We start from the raw sequence: 21,807 nt of genomic DNA on the forward strand, positions 1-21,807 counted from the left end.
CTCTAAAAAGGGGTAAGAAATGAAGTATTTTTGAATTAGTATTTTCTTTATTGCTATTTAACATTTCAAAACATATGATATAGTAGCTCTATTAATAAAATCGTAATATGCCTGTCTAGAGATTCACCTCCAGTTGCTAGTTTTAGCATTAGCAGCATGACAAGATTTTGTCATAGGCTGTAAATTAATTCATAGTCTATGGATTTTACCGAGCTGATTATTATCATGACTATTATTATGGTTATGATTATGATTCTTCTGATTATTATTATTATGGTTATGATGATGATGATTATTATTATTGATAGAAATGGAGCCTCGCCATGGCATAATGAAGGCTTTCCCTAAGGTTAAAAGAGCTAAACCTCTTCAAGGAAAAGATGATGAGCCACCACTAAAGAAGATTTCTGAAAAATGTTGTGCCACAGGTAACACAAATAAAAAATGTCTGCTCATCAATATACAGCGGGAACCATATGTTTACATACACCATAAAAAAGACACATTTGCATTTTTTTCCCTCACTATCTGACATGAAACCAGAATTAACTTTTATTTTGTTTTTTTAGGTCAGTTAGAATTTTACAAAACGTTTATATTTGTCAAATACCAGAAGGATGAGAAATAGAATTTTCAACATTTTTTTTTTAATTACTTTTTACAAAGTCAGATGTTTACATATGCTAAGATTATAGTTATCTTAAACATATCTTGATATCTTATCTCTTATCTTGAAACAATTTGGGAAAGCCCAGATGACGATGGAAAGAGACCAGTCATCATACAGATCAGAAAGAAGGCGGGTTCTGTGTCCCACAGATGAACGTGCTGTGGTCTGAAATGTGAATATCAACCCAAGAACAAAAGACCTGGTGAAGATGCTGAAACTGGTAAAGAGTTTGTTATTATCCTCAGTGAAATAAGTGCTGTACCAACGTGAGCTGAGAGGGTACTCTGCCAGGAAGAAGCCCTTACTCCAAAAGAAACACAAAAAAGCCAGTTTGGAGTTGGCAAATAAAAAAAGGTTGGAGACATCCTGTGGTTTGACGGCCATAATGACCATCATCACGTTTGGAGGAAAAAGGGGGAATCTTGCAAGCCTGAGAACACCATTCCAACTTTGAAATACGGGAGTGGCAGCATTATGCTGTGGGGTTGTTTTGCTGTGGGAGGGACTGGTGCACTTATAGATGACATCATGAAGAAAGAACACCATGTGGAAATATTGGAGCAACAGCTCAAGACATCAGCCAGGAAGGTAAATCTTGGGCGCAGATGGGTCTTCCAAATTCTCAAAGCATATGGCTAATATTGGTTACATAGGGGTTAAAGGATAACAAAGTCAATGCTTTGAAGTGGTCATCACAAAGTCCTGATCTCATTCCAGTTGAAAATGTATGGGCAGAGCTGAAAAGGCACGTGCACGCACGGTGGCCTACAAATTTGGCCCATTTACACCAGTTCTATTTGGAGGAATGCACCAAAAATCATGTCAACTATTGTGAGAAGCTTGTGGACGGAAATCCAAAACGTATTTTGACCCAAGTTATACAGTTTAAAGACAATGATACCAAATATTAATGAGATGTATGTAAACTTTTGGTTTTGTAAAAAGTAGTAAGAATTGTGTAGAAAATAAATTGTATCTCTCATTCTTCTGGCATTTGACAAATACAATTTTTAAAATTCTAATTGACCTAAAAAAAAAATGCAAATGTGTCTTTTTCTAAAGTATATGTAAACATCTGGTTCCCGCTATGCGTATCCTTATTCTAAATCTGCTATGTGTTAGTCAAAATATCAACTTAATTGTATTTGTGTTTTAGGGGACATTTTTAGTGGATTACGTGTGTACATCCTGCCTACTGCCATTGGAATGGCCAGGTGTCAAATCTTCCAGAGGCAAATACAACAAAATGGAGGAAGCACTGAGAATGTCCTGTGTGCAAATGTTACACATATTGTCGTAGATGATGGTATAGACAAGGACAGGGCACTTCGCCTGCTTAAAGCCGATTCCCTGCCTTCTGGAGTCCAGTTAGTGAAATGTTCTTGGTTGAGCAAATGTATTAGAGAGAAAGAGTTATTCGACCCCTCAGTTTACAGCCTTTTTCATATTAAAAGGTAATATTTCGTTACTTACTCCTTACTGCTCAAGCTCCTGTTAATTTATAGGAACTGACAATAAAGGTCTAAATATTTCTTTTTCATCAGTATTTCTGAAACACAAAAATGTTGTACAAGCAATGATACACCTACAGTGGAGCCAGTGGCAATACAAGCAAATGATGCAAAGGAAGCAGAACATACAAAGGAAGCAGAACATACAAAGGAAGCAGAACATACAAAGTCAGCGGATTGTGAGGTAACCTTTCGATTGTACTTAACATTTATTTTGGATGCAACATTAGGTTGTTTTTTACACTAAGGAACATACAAAAAGCATGCACAGTATTCTGTTCTATCTTTGTAGGCTGCTTCGGAGAGCAAGGAGGTACCTCAAGGAGATGATGATGGTGTTTCTCAAAGTGACCTAGAAGCTCTCATGACTGGCCACCACCCAATAAATGACAGTCCTGGTTCAGATCCTGTTCCTCAAATGGCAATCTCAGGAAAATGGGTCTGTGCCCAGTCATCTGAATCAAAGAGCAATAACTTCAACAAACACATTACAGACAAATTAGAAGTGCTGGCAAAAGCCTACTCGCACCAAGGAGACAAATGGCGGGCACTGAGCTACTCAAAGGCAGTTAACGCACTGAAGAGTTACCACAAGCCTGTTACATCATATCAGGTTGTTTAATTCATCCTTAAGATTTGCTTGATTTCCCCTGTATTATAGTATTATTATTTTTCAATCCATGTATATTATTTGATTTCAGGAAGCCTGTCAAATCCAAGGAATTGGAACACGCATGGCAGACAAAATAGATGAAATTATGGAGAGTGGCCACCTCCGCAAACTTGATCACATTGGAGAAGCAGTGCCAGTACTTGAAATGTTCACTAATATTTGGGGTGCAGGAGCCAAGACTGCACAACTTTGGTACCAACAAGTATGCAACTTTGTGAATTTAAGTAATGTATACTGACATACATACAGTACATGCATACATGCATACATGTGTTTACAGTGAGAAACTCCTGATACTCGACCATTAAATTAACTTTTTGTGTTCTAGGGATTTAGAACTTTGGAAGATATTTCTACAAAAGCTCACCTAAACCATAATCAAAAAATTGGCCTGAAACACTATAAAGATTTTCTTGACCGAATGCCTCGAGATGAAGCTGGAGCCATTGAGAAAAAGGTATCCTTAAAACTATTGTGCAATCTTGTTTTTTACATGATCTTTGAGACTTCCACAAAGACAGCCAGACTGGATAGATTTTAGGGAAAGCTTTTTTTTTTAATGTTGTGCCTCTAAAATAAGGTGGCAACTAGAGCTGGGTACCGTTAAATTTTGGTGACAAAAACGCGTGTATTTCCAGAGCATAGTGACTCAAATGTTGTTATTTCAGAAATGTTTAAAGTTACTTAAAGGAATAGGCCACCGTTTTTACATACTGAGATATGCTCTTACCTCACTTTAGACGTGTTAATATATCCCCGTCTGGTCTTTGTCCGTGCGCTCTGCCAGGCAAACGGAGCACATACGCAGCCTCTCCCACATGTCCTATAGCTCCAAAAATGCTCACGATAGAAGCTACCAAGCTCTTCCACGTGTTCCCTATTTAAATAAAGTTACGTGAAGTGTTTTCATGCGAAGTATATTTACACAGAAATGTAGCATGTCGATTTTATAAGCAAATAAAAAGGGGAACTATATTGTGAGGCGTAATGATACGAGGAGCAAAACGTCCGCGCAGTAACTCCTAAAGACTTCCCCCCGCTCACTTCCGTCAATAACCTTTAGGAGTTACTGCGCTGACGTTTTACTCCTCGTATCATTACGCCTCACAATATAGTCCCCCTTTTTATCTGCTTATAAAATCGACACGTTACATTTCTGTGTAAATATACTTCGCATGAAAACACTTCACGTAACTTTATTTAAATAGGGAACACGTGGAAGAGCTTGGTAGCTTCTATCGTGAGCATTTTTGGAGCTATGTGACATGTGGGAGAGGCTGCGTATGTGCTCCGTTTGCGTGACAGAGCGGACGGACAAAGACCAGACGGGGATATATTAACACATCTAAAGTGAGGTAAGAGCATATCTCAGTATGTAAAAACGGTGGCCTATTCCTTTAAGCTGAAGTTATGTATACTAGTATAAAACAATGTGAGCTGATTCAACTCTTGACATTTACATAAATTTAAAGGAAGTTTTCATGAATTACAGCTTTAATATTAAGCTGCCCCTTCTTCTAGATCAAGTGTGTTTGGACATAGATTGAAACAACTCCATTAAATCTATCACAGAGCTGTTCTAAAGGCCTAGCAAAGCACCTCTTGAGCAGGATACCCAGTGTTTGGGAATGGATTATACACTGTAACTGTAGCCTAAGTTACTTTTGATGAACTGATGAATTAAATGATGATAACTGTCCATGTATTTATTGATCAAATGGAATGATAATATTTTTTGTGGATGTGCAGGTGGGCGATGCAGCTCGGGCCGTAGACCCAGGCCTAGTTTCTGTGGCATGCGGATCTTACCGTCGGGGAAAAGCCACTTGTGGAGATGTGGATGTGCTTATAACTCACCCTGATGGAAAGTCACACAAAGGGATTTTTAGCAAAATTTTACAGAATCTTCATGAAAGTGGTCAGTTTTTTTTCACTTTGGAAATAATTGGAGTGTTATTATTAGTATACTAAGTTTTGTGTTGTGTTTTCACTCAGGATTTTTGACTGATGACCTTGTGAGCAGTGAGGAGAATGGAGAGCAAAAGAAATACATGGGTGTTTGCCGCCTTCCAGGCCCCAATCAACTCCATCGGAGGCTGGATATTATTGTTGTGCCCTATGACGAGTTTGCCTGTGCTTTAATGTACTTCACTGGATCTGCACACTTCAATCGGTCATTAAGAGCTCTAGCCAAAACCAAACAAATGAGCTTATCTGAGCACTCACTGAATAAAGATGTGATGCGACAGGGTAGCTTAAAAGTTCACGGAGGGACTCCTGTTTCAACACTAACTGAAAAGGATGTTTTTAATATGTTAGGTGTACCATACCGACAACCTCATGAAAGGGACTGGTAAAACCTGTATTTTAGCATTGTTTTAATATTTTATATTTATCATGATGAACGTGAAACACTATGTACTACTTATCTGATCATGTTTTATTCTGCACAGCCATAGAACCAGTGCACCAGTACGTGCATGGATTGATTGTACTTAGATAAAAATATGAATGAGATGCTACTGTGGTGGAAAATTATGGGAATGTTGCTCAAAATAACTGTAAAATAATAAAGACACTTTAATAAAGGAGTAACATGGTTATATATTTTTAGTTTCCCCTTTGCAAGAGCTATTTTTCCTGGGGTAATTTTACATTTTACATTACGAGGAGCCGTAGTCAAATCCAAGAAACTATTTCATAAGAAACATACAGTATTCCAGATTATTTAACAATCAATGACTCCGTAATATAATTAAATTGCTTCTTAAAGCTGTAAGCAGTATTGTGTTGATGTATATTCTGTGATAAAGGATTCCATTCATGCATGGCTCGAAACAAGGGCTGTACATTGGCTCAGACAAGTTACATTATGACAGAGTGAAAAACCGCACTTCAGAGTTCCAGGCACTATACCTGATTATTTTCTAGTGGTAGAACAAAATTTGTTTTGTCCTCCTTTTATATATTGTGAACTCAGACATTTGTGGGAGAAACACTGCATCTGATTATGAAGCCTTTGCATCAATTTCATGAACTTACTTTTACTTCTTTTCTAGTATTCCTTTGAGTGACCCTGTAAGCTGTGAAGCGTGCTTATAAATTCGTCCCAGTGAAGTGGGATATTGCAAATACGATAAGAAAGCTAGGAATGAATTTGGACCAACATTTTAACATTTAACATTCATTGTAATTAATAATAATAATAATAATAGTAATAATAATAAAAAATCAGGAATAGAGCCTTTAAGTAGCAATGCGTATTTCTACTAAAAGGCATCTTTTAGTAAAATATGTATTTGGTGTTTGTGTTGGAAAGCCAGTTACTGTATACAATCATATGTTCTTCACCCAAAGCCTGGACAGGAGAGTTGTTAATGCATTTTTGATGCACTAATCTGAAAAGCACATTTTAGAGCCACACATGCAGCTTTGTTTTGTACCATCTGTGTTTGGGGCATTACGGCTGAATGCAAAGACTATGGGCCACAACTGAAAGATGAGAGAACTCCATCTTGAGACGGACCTATCAGTGATTGGCTCAGCCTCTTCACAGCCGGCACAACCTATCCAATCGACGCTTAGTCCGCAAAAACCAGTGGCGATCCACGCAGCTGAACGCCCATCACGTTGCGCACATGGATCGGGTCGAGGTGACCACGCCACACCCAGCCAATTGAGGCAGTGTTGTACAGAAGGAGCTGCTTGTGTAACAACAGCTGTATCAGCCAGTGGTACCGACGGCAACCAGTTGCGCCAGCACTGTGCCTTCTTGAAATGTCCTGTCCGAGGTGGAGGCGGCGCACGCACCGGTCTCGCCGCGCAGCAGGGACCGAAAAATAGTTTGGCATATTTGACACTCTTCATGAACTGTAGCTTGAGCGTGCTTATGTTTTCGCCGTTTTTGTAATCACCATTTGGAGGAATGACAGGCGTATGTTCGACTTTTAAAATGGGATTGTTTTTGCACGCTGTCGGCTCTGTCACCCCCACCGAGTCAGCAGCAGACAGGGTAAGCTCGGTTGTCAAAAACAAGCTGGCTGACTCTGGAGCTACTCGTTAGCTGGTTAGCCTAGCTCTTAAACTGTCTCCCATAAGTTTATGATTTACTCCACAAATCATTTGACCTGTGCTCGCGCTATGTCTAAACGTAACTGGTCGTTTAGATGTATGTGTTTTTGATTCTTGTGACATTATAAACTCGGGAAAGGGATCTCGCTACCTTAGTTTGAGGCTAATGCAAGTGCTAATGTTCACTGTGTAGAACTGGAGGCCTTGCTCGGATCTGTGTTGATATTCAGGATTTGGAGAAACTACAACATCTGTTTTCTCCAGCTTTTTCTTTTCACACAGACATATATGTTAAATCGACTGTCCTAAACCACTGACATATTTTATTTCACTTTATTTACAATACTTTCTCTTAGGCCATCTGTCAAGCTTTAGGACAAGGATGAGTGCTGGAATTGCTTTTCCCAGTATGACAATCTAAGTGCTTACAACTGCATTCATTTACTTAAAGATGCCAAGGAGTCATTTTCTTTAAAAACAAAACAAAAACAAAAACCTTTTAATGGCAACTTGATCATATATCACGTTTAGCATGTTTTGGTTTGCAGTGGAAGTCAAGCATATGAGCAAATAGCCATCATTAAGTCCCATATGTGAAACTATACTGTAATCCAAGGACTTCCCCAAATGTTTTACTTTGGACCGAGGCCAGTGTTAAGCATGTACATGTGTTGTTTTCTTAAATGATCTCTTGTGCCTTGTGATAGCCCTTTCACCGGATTTAGATATTGTGAGGAGAACATGAGACATTAGTGCAATGGTGGACGTTTGTTGTTGCTCTGCAGTAAGATTATTTTTTAATGATTCGAGCTTGTACAGAAAGTGTCGCTTTTGCCCAACCAGCAACAGGTCTTAAACCTGATGTCAAACTTTCAGTAACTTTTATTAAAAAAAATAGCAAATTGTAGCCTTCCTTCAGGATATAATTACATTTCAGGTGTGTCCGTTATTGCACAGAAAAACCTAAAAACTGTCTGAAATCCACACAGTGATTTGTCCTTGCCAGCGTGTGTCGTTTTGATGAGTAATGCTAGTGTGTCCTCTCTACACCTAGTACATTAAACTGCCAAACACACAGTCTGTTCTGACATTAAGATACAATGAAGCAACTCAACTTTGTCATGACCGTGTCTGTCAGTTGTTGAAAGTTGATACATGTCCACTGGGGAAATTAACGTTTGCAACAAAAGACGTCAGCAGGTTTTCATTCTCCATAATAACCTTGATGTCTATGAGTGCGTCCCTTTGTTGCATAGTTGGATCATAAATAAGGGGTCAGGGATGGCTCAGGCATTGAGCTCCGACAGCGGTTCAATGAAGTCACCGGGGTTATGAACTTGTCCCATTGTCTCTGCCTTTTCAACAGCTTCTCATTATTAAGTTTGATTATTTTCTAACACGGCAATGATTTCTGGGAGGGTAACTCAATCTGCTTTTTAATCCTGTACATGAGGAGAAGTGTATTTGCTTTCAGGAATCTGGTTTGATGAGATTTTTTGATCTGACATTCTGCTCCTGATGTCCTCCACTCTGGACTCGCTTGACCCAGATTACTAAACCATTTACTCTGCCATTAAACTTTACAGTTGTTAAAGTGTTTAGCCTGGCGTATAGTAATGTTGTGGTGGCATTTAAAAGACTATGTGGGGTCAAAATCAAGACGAATGCACCAACCACCACAGCTATATGAATTTACTTGTTAATTTAGAATTCTTGAAGGCCCCTTCTGTGCTATCTTTGTGCAAGGCTGACTAAAGATCCAAATAAGCTTGATGTTTATCTGTATCAGATTGCAAAAAGGGGGTCCGGGCAGCCAAAAAGGGGGGAGAGAGAATTGAGACGCCAAGGGAAAACTCCAAAATCCAAATATCCATTTAGAAATAGTTTAGTTTATCAACGGTTTTTAGATGACTAATATGTATTGTGCTGATCTGGCTGTGTGGTTAACAGTTCGTGTGTCTGTGCTATCAGTGTGTGTTTCTCAGTAGTTCTCCCACTGTTGTGCTTCATTGTGTGTTGTTGCTGCCCCGCTAGGAGCCTTGTCTCTGTCTCACCACACCGCTGTTTCGGAAATTTCCGTAGAGCAATCCCGGGCCAGTGTTTGGGCCCTGGTTTGGGAGTGGGGTGAGAGTGTTTGTATATGCGAACACGGAGAGAGAGGAGTGTGTGTGGAGGCAGGCAGGGCTACAGAGAAAGACGGGTATGTTTTTGGGAGCAGTGTGACTTTCTTGGGTGGGATAATGACCCACGCGGTGCAGGGATTTGTCTGGGATTGTCGGACCTGGGATCGTCATGCTCCTCAGACTTGGACCTGCGCTGGTAATCTACACAGACAATTTTCATAGAGTTGAGCATGGCTAATTATTAAGCAGATAAATATCTGAAAGATTTTACTGGAAAGATCTCTAGAGTTACATTAATCTTACTTATTTGTTGACTAACCACTTGGATTGTATTCTACATAAAAAAATAAAGTATGTTTCTGAAACTTTGTGAAAAGAAAGAAAAAGAAACGAAGTTTTCTGTATCATCTTAAGAGCATGGTAGGAGCTTTTTGTTTATTCAAGTTTTTTCATTTTTGTTTTACCCTGGCCAAGAATCAAACATTTGAACATGATATCAGATGAAACCTGAGGCTTGAGAATGGTCTGCAGCACTTGTTTACTTCACACGTTGGGGCAAGTTTCAGAGTTGGTTAGTCTATGAACTGGATTAGTATTCAAAGTTGGTTAGTCTATAAACTGGATTAGTAATGATGTACATCAAAGTTCATCGGAGGAATGTAAGCTTTGTCCAAACCGTAAACAGATTTAAGTGAGGCTTAACTCTAGAATGCAAATGTATTTTTATGCTTTGTAACAACACTCAAGGCAATAATGAGTTAGTTGGAAAAGTTGGTGTACTCATTACCTCAGCCTCCACCAGAATAAAGAGAATTTTGTAAAGACTATAATAAGCAACTCACTGCATGAGAGCAACAAACGGCAAAAGTTGAAAAAGGATGAATAATCGGCCTTTAGCAATAATAGTTATATTAAGAATGAATAACATTGTGAAAATGCTGTCTTGTAGAGCCTACTGCAGTGTGAGGGGGTGAACAACCAGAGCTACACCTGTGAGTCAGGACACTGCTGCGGAGAGTCCCAGTGCTGCAGCTACTATTATGAACTGTGGTGTAAGTACTGTTTTCTTTTACTAATTTTATATGCACCTATTTAAGCTTAGCCAGCAGTTCACATCACTGTCATGATACTTACATGCAAAAATGAAACAAGGCAAGTCGCAGGGCGTTTGAGAGCACAAAAGGCTGTTGCATTAGTGTATTTCCCCAACTGTTCTCTAGTTGTAGTTTGGCAGAGCTTGAGATGAATCACAGCTGAATCACATATATTTTTTGCGTTGGTGTAGTTGCACTAGAAACTATAAGATGAACTGCGCAAAAATAAACACTATGCGTAAAAGACTAGACATGAGAGTCCTGAGCATTACTGTTTCCAAATGACCACGTTGACATCCGAAGGAACATGCTATCATTATTTATGTCTACTAGCAGTATTTCAAACCTTATCCTTAAAGTAGTTGAGGGGTTGTACAGTACTGCATACTGTATGTTCTTGCTCATACAAGTATAAATGATGTGACTTCAGCACATAAAGAGTTGCCATTTGTGCTTTCTAATTGTCTCAGTCTCCATCCTTCTCTGTTGAAGGGGCTATATTACTATAACACACAGACCGTCGCTATATTGATATTAACTGACTTGTGGATGTTGTCTTGTTGAGTTGTTTGACTTCACCTAGAGAGGCAGCAATGTGCCATGTGTTGTCTGCTGTTCGCTGTTTACCATGTGACATGGTATATAGCGAACCATTTCAAACTAAATGTTTTGTTCCAGGGTTCTGGTTGGTGTGGGCCATCATCTTTATTTTGAGTTGTTGCTGTGTCTGTCACCATCGCCGCACCAAACACCGACTACAGCAGCAGCAGCGGCAACACGAGATCAACCTCATTGCTTATCGAGAAGCACACAACTACCCGTCTGTGCCCTTTTACTTCAGTACGTCAAACTGCATTTGTTTGAAAGGCATTTGGATTTTTCTCTTTTCCAGTCATTTAGAAATTAGTGATCATAATGTTTTTTTATCTTTTTTTTTCATGTTTTTTTTTAATGTATAATTCTCCTATTATTGCCACGAGTATGTGTTAAAAAGACACCATTTGTGCCTTATTGAAAAAACATTCAGGTTTAAACTCGCACAGAAAGTCCACTATTTTTGCAATATCATTGCCTCTGATTACTCACTGCACCAACAATGATTTGCATGCCCTATTTTCAGATTTTTTGGTCTTTTGCCAGTATTGCAAAATCAACATATCTTGCTTTTTATTTGCCTACATTGCTGGCTTGTTTAATTGATATTTTAACAGCTCAATTATGTTACAGAAGGTTAAGCGATTTCTTATTGTGTAATAAACAGATCTGTTTATTTTTCTTCTTTATTCTTCAGGGTTTTTGCCAAACTACCTCCTGCCTGATTATGAAGAGGTGGTCAACAGGCCCCCAACTCCGCCGCCTCCGTACAGTGCCTTACATTCTGGGCCATCCACAGTGGTCACCAGTGCCCTGGCCTCAGAGCAGCAGGATGGACGCTCCGCCTGCAGCCAGGCCACTCCTCTAGATTCAGTGTCAGACAGTCTGTGTTGCCGGCCCAGTGTAGAGGAGCCACAGACCCCCGCCTTAGACTTTAGGCCCAAACCTGACAACAAGCAGGTCCAGGCAGCACCGGAGTGTGATATGATCTTAACGTCAGATGGGATCAACTGTGAGAACCAGGAGAAACACAGTGACACTGGAGATAGCTCCTGCAAGGACCTTCTGACGAAAGATCTGTCTGAGAACACCACAGAGGACAAAGAGCGCCTCCCAAATGGGCGGAGGAGGCGCTTCACGGGGGACTCTGGGATTGAAGTGTGCGTGTGTAGCACCAGTGGGAGCGGTGGGTTCAGTGGAGCGGGCGAGACTGGCCAGGAGGGCAAGGAACTGAGGGAGTTGGAGAGCCTGCTGGGGTGCGATGAAGAAGAGGAGGAGGAGGGGGCAGGAGATTTCTGTGACAGCTGCGGGCATCGCGCCTCCACTGTAGATGAGGAACAGGCTGCGGGTGCAGACAGGAGGCCATCCCGAGCACCACAGAGTCTGCCTCAGCCCACTCACCTCACTGGCAACCCTCCTGTGTGCCTGCTCCTCCACACCATCAGCGAGCAGGAGGGAGGTCACCACAGCACCAGCACTGAGCCACAGGGCTGAGGCCAACACACCAGCAAGTCAAGAGCACCACCACAGTCCAGGCTGCAGGAAGGGTGGGAGAAGACAATGGTCCATATTATTTGTTTCTTATTCCTCTGCAAATGAATGTCTGGATACTAGAAAACACTTGTGGAAATTGCAGGTCTTAGTTACAAAGGCCGCCGTTTCCCAGTGTGAACAGTGGCCTTCACCATGTGTTTGGACTAATCTTCGGGTGCTGTACCCTTTAGCAGCCTGCATCCAGTCAAACACTCAATATTGCACATACTGTAGTGTATAGGGTACACATGGCTCCACGTCTTATCCATGCAACATAAGCTACTGACCGAGATGGAAACACTTGATACTGTATCAAAAGCGGTTCCTTTATGTTTTGAGGCGGCATTACCGTGGAGCTGGCTGGTTATTTAGCCATTACATGTGGGAAACTACATTAGGCTGCAGTTTCAATGTGTGCAATGTATGTGATTATGCAAGCCCACTACTGTAATTGGACAAAAGTAGTAAGTTCTTCTTTCACAAGTGCTATTGTTTCTTGTTGCTTTCTGTCTGTTCTCTTTGTAATAGGAGTATTAGTGTTCTACAGTTATTTTCTAATTTGCACGATATATTTATAGCTAACTATTACTAGAGAAGTTTGCAGAGGGCAAATCAAAGAACATGCCTAACCTTATGTCTTAAGTTGATTCTTAATCTTGTAGTGTTTGTTGCAACGTTAGGACAAGTGTGGGTGAAGTGGCAGTTCTAAAGATGTTGAAGTCACGAACAGTTGTGTTCTATGTACGTATCCGGGAATCCAGAGATTTTTTACAAAAAGCTTTGTGACAACGCTCGCGTTTGTTAAATTTGGTGTTTTTATATTATGACTGAAAGGGCTACCTAAAAACCACCAGCTATAATAAAATGCAACCATTTATATGACTAGATAAAGTATTTTTTAAGCATTTCACAGTAAACCATGTAGCATGTTACTGTAGTGCTACCATTAGCCCATGGCCTTGTCATTAGATCTGAAAACTGTTCGAAACAGCAAACAGCAGTTTCTAACAGAACAAGAGATTTACAACGTAGGGATATAACGATTCGAATATAGATTTAAACTGCTTAAAATGTGAATCGATGTTAAAACAAAACCCCCAAAAAATCCATGTAAAAAACAGTCACAATGTCAAGGATTAGTTCATTTTCATTTATTTTTGTTTTGTAAAGTTCTTTTACCGAGACAACAGTTGCAGTTTGTTACAAGGACGAAATGCAGGTGTTTAAATAAAATAAACATCTGTTGGTTACAAAATGAGTCATTCATTTTGTAAAAAAAAAAAAGAAGAAAAAAGGTTGTAATAAATCATTAATATTGAGTGGACTTGTGGATCGAGTGCATCGTTACATCCCTCTAAAACGGCATGCCTTTATTTGTGCATTCTCCTGCCCTTTTTGCAGAGAGCGTTCTTTTTGAATGTTCTGCTTTATCTACACAGCTGTACTGAATGTAACAAACGTACCACTGATTGTATGCCAAGAGCACAACACATCTCGTTTAATTCAGTTTAAATTCAAATCCCATAACTAAAACGGGCATTGTTAGTTTCACTCCACTGTTTCCTCAAATGCCCTCAATGATGTCATTCTTTACTGTGATTTGTTCTTGCATTTTAGACAAACCGAATATGCTGGTACTTCATGTTTAAGCTTTATTTACTGAAGCTTGAATCTTTTGAGCCTGGCACTCGAAAGAACTTTAGCAAAACGCTTTAATACAAATCTAGAATTGTTTTAAGTATTTTGGGTTTGTGGTACATGTAGTACATAAAAGCGCTATTTTTCTGCCTTTACAATGTAACTCTTTAAATGATAAAACCACTGTTTTATTGACACTTGTTTAGACTTTGTGAACTACACATTGCTTTCATAATAATTGAACCAATCATTAGCTTTAATGTTATTAATGATTTTTTTTTTTTTTTTTCACAAAACAGAAAAAAAAAAGCATGTTTTGTGAAGTATAAGGGTGTTAAATGACTAACATGAAAGACTTTTGTTAAGAAAATCAGGGGCGTCCTGCCAAAGACATTTTGTTTTTCATTAGTGTGAGAGGTGGTTTTGCACATGTTTGAATGTTCAGATAACATAAGCCATCTATGACATCAAGCTCCATTTATGTATGTTCAATAAAACAATCTTAAGCCCATTTTAAACTCTGCTTCGGGCCATTTATTATGTCCACGATGTCTATTTATTCTACTTCTGCTGCCAAAATATATTAACATCAACTTGAAGGGCAAGGGCAAAACTTGCCTTAAGGTCAGAGCAGGAGCCAACAGTTTTACAAATGATATTACAGCAAACTTTGTATTTTAATATTCTAAAACCGCAATGACACTTAAATCCAAACCAACAACTTCTAAATCTAACTTTTACTTTGTTGTGTCAGTCACTGAAGCATCAACTCATGCAGGTTTCCACCTTGCCCTTTTCGACACAGTCTTCTTTTTTTGTTGTTGTATTTATTGGTTCTGTTAGCTTTTTTTTTTTTTTTTTTTCTTTTTTCTTTTTTAGGTCGGCCCACGAACACTCCCTTTAGTGGACGACAGGGGGTGACACTGAGCCGGAAGTAGGAGGTCAGTTCAGTGCAAGTGCTGAGAACTGTCAAACTAACTTGTGCAGTCATCAACTGATCCGCTTCTTCTGCCATCTGTGAGACCTAAATCATACAAACAATGTCTGACAGCAACTGGTAAGTGCCACTATTTCATAAAAGGCCTCTTTATTATCTTAACAGGACCCGACCCTCGTGAGTGTTTTGTATTTTGTTGCTTCGTTAGAACAGCTTTATTAACAGCTCGCCTTTGTTTTTATTATAAAGTGGACGTGCCGCGGGCTTCACCGATTCTAACATTCATGTGGACGTGAAGGTATGGTACATTTACACAGTGCACGACGCATCGACCAACTTTAAAAAAATTAACTTTATATTAAACATCATTATCATTTTATTTATTTATTCATTCTTTTTTACCTTTTTTTTTATTGCAAGGAATACTATGGCATTAGAGTCAAGTCGACAAAGGACCTGCAAAGTAACGCCTGTTTGGCTCCTGCGACGCCTCTGCCCTCTTTCATCCGCCAAGCTCTGGGCAAAGTCCACGCCGAGGTCATTAGCAAGTGAGTTTATATTGGCATATCAGATTTAATAACATACTATGATACTATTCATTCAGCTGCACTAGTTTCTATGTGAGGTGGTAATGTAGTCAATATATTTATTATCCAACTCGAGAGTAAAGTTGAGTTCTTTTGAAGGTTCCAATAGCAACCAATCCACATGCATAGGACTTTTTAACATTTGTTTCCACATGCATAGGACTTTTTAACATTTGTTTCCACATTTCCAATACTAAGTGCTTTGGGAATCTATGACCTTTGCTCTATCATTGATAGATATCTGCAAGTCATTGTCAAGAGTAATGACAAAGCAACGGTGCACTTTATTGGTCTTGAAACTTGTCCTTGCATGACCTATCCTTCCATGCTGCTGGGGCAACTCTCAAGGAGCAGCGGGCGACACTGTGCAGTGCCCAGGTTCCCATCTCCAGATGTAGAGCCAGACCAATGGTCAGAGACAGAGAAGCAGAGCAGGGTTGACAACTGACACCCACTGACAAGAAATTCAAAAAGACATCGCTTAGTGCAGCTTTAAGTTTAAACTAATTTAACTCCAATACATTTTCACATCTCAACATGAAGTTTTTGTCCCTTTTGCATTTCCACAGTTGCGAAGAGTTGCCAAAGATTACTGTTGCTTCAAAATAATATTGTAATAGTGTAATAAAATACTTGAAGACGTTGAGTACTGCCCACCTCCAAATTTGTCACCAGGTACTATGGTTGTGGTCTGGTGGTGCCTGAGTGCCTGGAGGGGTGCAGTGTTCTGGACTTGGGCAGTGGCAGTGGGAGAGACTGCTACATGCTCAGCCAGCTGGTGGGAGAGAAGGGCCATGTGACGGGCATCGACATGACCCAGGAGCAGGTTCATTACATTAAAGTCTTGTTTTTTCTATTTCTGTTTTTGTACTTGTAGCCTAATTGTCCTTGAAGGGAAATGTGTCATGTGCATGTAACCCAGCATTGAACAAGTCTGAACAAATATTTGTCAAAAGCCAGAGTGCAGCGCTCAGAGTCCCATCTCCTGACTGTGATCAGGATTAGTTGGACCTTTTACTGATCAGGGAAACCGGAGAGAGGCCATAGGAAACTATGCAGATATGGGGAGAACATGCAAACTCTGCACAGAAAGGTCCAACATGGTTCAGGAATTGAACCTATGACATTCTTGCTAACTGTTGCTCCACTGTGCAACCCAATGTTTTTTGTGTTATGGTCTCAGATGGAGAGGAGAGGACAGTGTCAATCTATGGGAATATACACAGAATATATGCAGAAAATCCACATACGCATCATTTTCTATTTTTAGGAATTAGGCCCACTAACTTGCCATATTATTCTTGTAGTTTAAAACTACAATATTATACATGAGATAATTTTTTCTTGTATCCCTTGCTTCAGCTTGTTTTGCTTGTGATTACACAAAAAATATGAAATGTCATTGCCATTTGTACTGAGTAATAGATTTTGTATCATTGTACATGTTTTTATATTCCTTTTATCTAGCTTGAAGTAGCGAGAAAGTACTTGGACCATCACATGCAAGAGTTTGGCTTCAAGGCTCCCAATGTCAGTTTTGTTCAGGGATACATTGAAGCTTTGGCTGAGGCAGGGCTTCAAAACAACTCCTTTGACATAATAATGTAGGTAATCTCTTTGTGAATTGTTTATAAAAAGTGTACAGTCCCAAAATCTGTTTTTACTCTGTTATGATGTAGTTCGAACTGTGTGGTGAATCTTTCTCCTGACAAGAAGAGGGTTCTGGCTGAAGCCTACAATGTCCTCAAGGTATAAGTCTTATTAATAAAGCTCTTTTTATTATTGTCCTAAGCATTATCTCGCTCTCTCAGTGCCATATCAAATGATGTAGGCGACTGTGGAATGCCAATCGTCTCTCTTCTTTGCACATTCCACACCAGTCTGCAATACTCTAGTGTTAAAATGGATTTATTTAAAGCATAGCAATAGTGTGGCAAAAACAAAACAGAATAGATAAACATTGAAAATAACTTATATACACTGATAACCGATTGAACACTGATTGACATTTCCACAGTTGGCCACCATTTAACTTCTTCTACTCCATCCGTGTGCAATCATTGTTGAGTTTGGAGGTTGTGACTCGTTCGCATACACTGCTAATTCCATCCTATAACAGATGGATTGCCAGCTCCACTTTTGGTCTTCGTCATGACTGATCAGGGGAGGCTGTGTGGTGCTCAGCATTTGCTCAAATGGCTTCCCTAGTCTACGAAAAGGGGAGGGGTGACTCCATAATATTATATATATTGATAATAATAATGATAATAATCATAATGATATAATAGTATTGCGCTTTACAAGCCAGTGTTTTGCAAAGCGCCACATTATAATCATTATTTATTCACCCCACATTCAGTGATAGTAAGCTACTATTGTAGCCACAGCTGCCCCTGGAATAGACTGAAGAAAGCAAGGCAACGCATTCTCATTCATTCTGGCCTATTGTACATGTTTCTAGTGGTAGGGGAAACTGGACTGCCCAGAGGAAACCTCCGGCAGTCCCGTGGAGAACATGCAAACTCCACACAGAAAGGCCCTGACCTGGGAATAGAACCCGGGACTTTCTGGCTGCGATGCACAAGCACTAACCGCTGCACTACTGTGCTGCTCAGCTCCTCAGTCCCTCTACGGGCTTAAGGTTTCCGACCCCATGCCGTATTACACTCATGTTTGCTCTCATGTTCATGCTAGAAATGCTTAAGAAGTGCCACTACTATACCCAGTTCATCGCAGTTATTGGAAATAGTGCTGTTATAACATTATGCCTAATTGGTGTATCTGAATCATGCATTTTGGATCTTGTTTTCTATCATCAGGAGGGTGGTGAGCTGTACTTCAGTGATGTGTACAGCAGTGGAAGACTGCCAAGCGAAATAACAAATCACAAGGTCCTTTGGGGTAAGTTTGATCTACCTCCATGTCTATATGATATCACAGTATGAGGCAGAGTTTTATGTTGGCAGGTGAGTGTATCGGTGGTGCTCTGTGGTGGCAGGATCTGGTGCAACTGGCTGAAGAAGTAGGATTCAGCCGCCCTCGCTTGGTGACTGCCAGCGTCATCACCGTGGACAACGAAAAACTGCAGGACATTCTGGGTCAGGAGTTCACTTTAAGTATTGTTTTCATATATAAGGAAGTCATTGGGAAACGTATACACATAATTTTATGGATAATATAGTTTAATGTGCTATGCAAATTACTGGAACATGCTTTTATACATTACATTTTGGGGGATAAGTGTATTTCTAGCTATTATTTGTAACTATTTGTTTCAATTCTCTATCCTTTGATAATTGCAGGAGATTTCAAGTTTATTTCTGCCACATACCGCCTTTTTAAGGTGGCTAAGGGCAACTCCAAGCCTTGTCAGATCATTTATAACGGTGGAATCAGAGGTGTAGAGAACTGCTTCCCGTTTGACTGTCAGTACATTTTTAAGGTTAGAAGCTCTTGTTGCGGAATTACTTATGTGTGGGTGCATTTAAAATATTAAACATGTAAACACCATTTGTTTTTCGATTAGGCTGGGGAAGTGGTTGCGGTTGATGGAGATTTGGCCAAGATCTTGAGCTCTTCAAGGTTTGCAGAGGACTTCACTTGTGAACCATCTGGACAGAGGCAATGTGGAGTTGAAGCAAAGGTCAGCAGCAAGGATGAAAAAGATCTCTGGTTGCACCATTTACATCACTTAAAAAAGCAATGATCACATTTTCAAAATCAAATACATAAATGTGTTATTTGTACATAGTAATGGAAACATGTTTGTGTATGCTCTTAGTCATCCAAGAGTTGTCATATGGCAGGTTTTTTAGAGTTGAAGACATCTTTTTCTCATCCAATCTCATATGGTTGCACAGATCTGAGGAAGAAATGGATCTGTCAACGCCTTACTACTACTACTAATAATAATAATACTGCATCGGTTTTATATAATGTTTTTCTGGACACTCAGAGACGCTTTACATTGCATACTTCATTCACTCCATACTTGGTGGTGATAAGCTACTATGTTTGTACTTTGTTCAGTTTCAGTTAGAATTTGTGGAAGAAAAGTTGGGTGTTGGTAGATCAAACTCCCCTCAGGAGGATTACTTGACCCATGTCATTATAACACCATTCTTAGGATTGGACCTGCTGCAGTCAGCCTTGCAATATTAAGCTAAGGTCCAAGGTGTCCAAAGAAGAGCTAAAAATTATATTTCATGTGTTTGCGTCCCCTTGGTTAGACTACTGCAACAGCCTCTTCACCTGTTTCTAAAAGAAAGAGTTTGCTTTTCAAGAGCGAGGCTCAATAGAAGGGCCCACACTACAATTGAGTTACAAACTCTTTACTGGCTCTCTGTTGTGTATCCTGTTCAATCTAAAATCTTAGTGGGGACTTTTTCAGCCCTACATAGACAGACTACATTGCTGACTTAGTTTAGCCCCACTGCTCGGCTCAGAGCCTGAGGTCACCTGGGCAGAGCGTGTGTAGGATCTTTCACAGCCGCAGCGCCCCGACATTGAAACAAACTTCCTCTCAACTTGCTCTCTTTGCTCTCCATACACGGTGGTGGTTAGCTACCTAAGTAGCCACAGCTGGCCTGGGGTAGACTGACAGATGTGACGCTGCCAATCCCTCTTCGACCACTCACATATGTGTCCTTGGGCAAGACACACAAGACACACCCATTGTCATCAAATGAATGTAGTGTGTGTGTGAGTGAGTGGCCTTGTTTCTATCAGTCTACCCCAGGGCAGCTGTGGCTACAATAGTGGCATCACCGAGTATGGCCTGACTGAATAATGATAGCAGTTTGGCACTTTGAGAAGCCCATGACACAGGCTTGCAGCATGCAATATTGTAATTGTGAGCCATTATTATTTGTTATCACGTATAGTCCAGACAACAACTTTTGCAATGGAAAGTTAATCAATCAATCAAACCACTTTAAAAATGTTTCATTTATCTGACTTTTTCTTTATTTTGTCAAAACTTGGCCACCACACACTTACAATAAGACTACATACCCTTGAAACAAATATTTAGAGTTACAATTCATTGAGGCGACTGGTTCTGTGAACAAAATATGCTGCTATAAGTCTTTGCCAATTTGTTACTAGACAGGAACAGACATAAACTTTTTTCTGACCTTGATTTAGATGTAACTCAAAGAAAATGGCATATTATGGTGTTATTAAGGATTTTTGGAGCCTTAAAAACACCATAATTTGCCATTTTGTACAATTCAAGGTGACACTGTTTTGTTGGATCGCAGGAAACCCTGGTGTTTATTCCAGACCACACCCACTGAGTCTTCTTCTTAAGCAAAGAGTCTCACATACACGTTTACATGCAGCCTACAGCATACTCTTGCATACCCATACTGAAACATACATACACAGACTTCACACGCACAAGGTCAAGCAGCTGTCCCAGAGTCATAACCAGACAACGGGGTCCTGCTGAGGGAACCTTGAACAGGGAGGAATGTTCTCTCTCTTAGCTCAAAGAATGCCATCTTATTAGCTCTCATGGTCAGCCATTCAATTTGCATAGGCATTTTCAGTGTGATTTAAATTGTGGTTGTTGTCGTTGTTGCTAATATTTTAGTTTGGCCAAAATTGTTTACTTGAGCCATCTTTAAAGAAAGAAAAAGTTTTATTTTCTATTGTCAAAATCTGCCCAGTGCATTTACCTTTGGACTGGCCCTTTGAAATGAATGCTATCAGATGAGTGGTGATAATGACCATAATAAAGTCCTTTAGTCTAGTATTTTCAAAGTACTGCTACTGTGAAAACCGTTTCTGATTGAGAGAGCAGCAAGGGCTTGTAATGTGTATCATACTACGTGTGATTATTTTGCTCAATAAGAGTGGCCCATTGCTCCATTTCTAAGGTTTTTGCAACTAATGTTTCACACAGTTACAACAACACTCAAATGAACAGATTTACTTTGTAAACATTGTAAACTGTAAATGATTCTCTCTTCACACAGGAGAGCCTGGTGGATCCTTTTGAACTGGTGCAGCAGCTGGAGAAACAAAAACCCGGTTCAACCACCAGGGGATGCTGCAGTACACAGTCTTCCTCCTGCTGCAAGTGATGCTCAAAAATAAGATTACACAGAAGTGATTTAAAATAGTGCTTGCTATGATAATCCTGTGATCAGTTTGTCTTTTTTAATCAGCTGTAATGTAATTGTAGTGACGTTTTTTTAATAATGTGCTAAAAAAAAAAAATATGTGAAGACAATACAAATCAAAAGTTTAACAAATTACTCTTTTATATGTAACAAGTTTGACCATGAATGAATAAATAAACATCTATGGAGGCATAGGATGCCTATAGCCAACAATGCGTTTTTTATGTGGCTGTATGGTTATTATCTAA

The 21,807-nt window shown here is 39.7% G+C and overlaps 3 protein-coding genes across 3 annotated transcripts; all 3 read left to right on the plus strand.

Moving 5' to 3' along the window:
* Positions 1-153: 153 nt before the first annotated feature.
* Positions 154-21,724, plus strand: as3mt (arsenite methyltransferase). Its single transcript, XM_079552669.1, has 12 exons — positions 154-165; positions 14,866-14,964; positions 15,094-15,142; positions 15,265-15,392; positions 16,107-16,257; positions 16,899-17,035; positions 17,111-17,180; positions 18,251-18,332; positions 18,398-18,529; positions 18,734-18,873; positions 18,958-19,074; positions 21,413-21,724. Exons 2-12 carry the CDS (start codon positions 14,948-14,950, stop codon positions 21,518-21,520), a joined length of 1,131 nt encoding a protein of 376 aa, XP_079408795.1. The 5' UTR covers positions 154-165; positions 14,866-14,947; the 3' UTR covers positions 21,521-21,724.
* poll (polymerase (DNA directed), lambda) lies at positions 2,322-5,413 on the plus strand. Its single transcript, XM_079552670.1, has 6 exons — positions 2,322-2,365; positions 2,474-2,794; positions 2,883-3,056; positions 3,183-3,311; positions 4,604-4,772; positions 4,850-5,413. The coding sequence occupies exons 2-6, from the start codon at positions 2,546-2,548 to the stop codon at positions 5,209-5,211; spliced, it is 1,083 nt and encodes a 360-aa protein (XP_079408796.1). The 5' UTR covers positions 2,322-2,365; positions 2,474-2,545; the 3' UTR covers positions 5,212-5,413.
* On the plus strand, positions 6,463-13,345 carry wbp1lb (WW domain binding protein 1-like b). The gene is made up of 4 exons (XM_079553119.1): positions 6,463-6,866; positions 9,998-10,100; positions 10,821-10,982; positions 11,434-13,345. Exons 1-4 carry the CDS (start codon positions 6,780-6,782, stop codon positions 12,228-12,230), a joined length of 1,149 nt encoding a protein of 382 aa, XP_079409245.1. The 5' UTR covers positions 6,463-6,779; the 3' UTR covers positions 12,231-13,345.
* Positions 21,725-21,807: the final 83 nt, after the last annotated feature.

Source organism: Gobius niger (assembly GCF_951799975.1).
Source record: "Gobius niger genome assembly, chromosome: 3".
NCBI classification, from domain to species: Eukaryota; Metazoa; Chordata; class Actinopteri; order Gobiiformes; family Gobiidae; genus Gobius; species Gobius niger.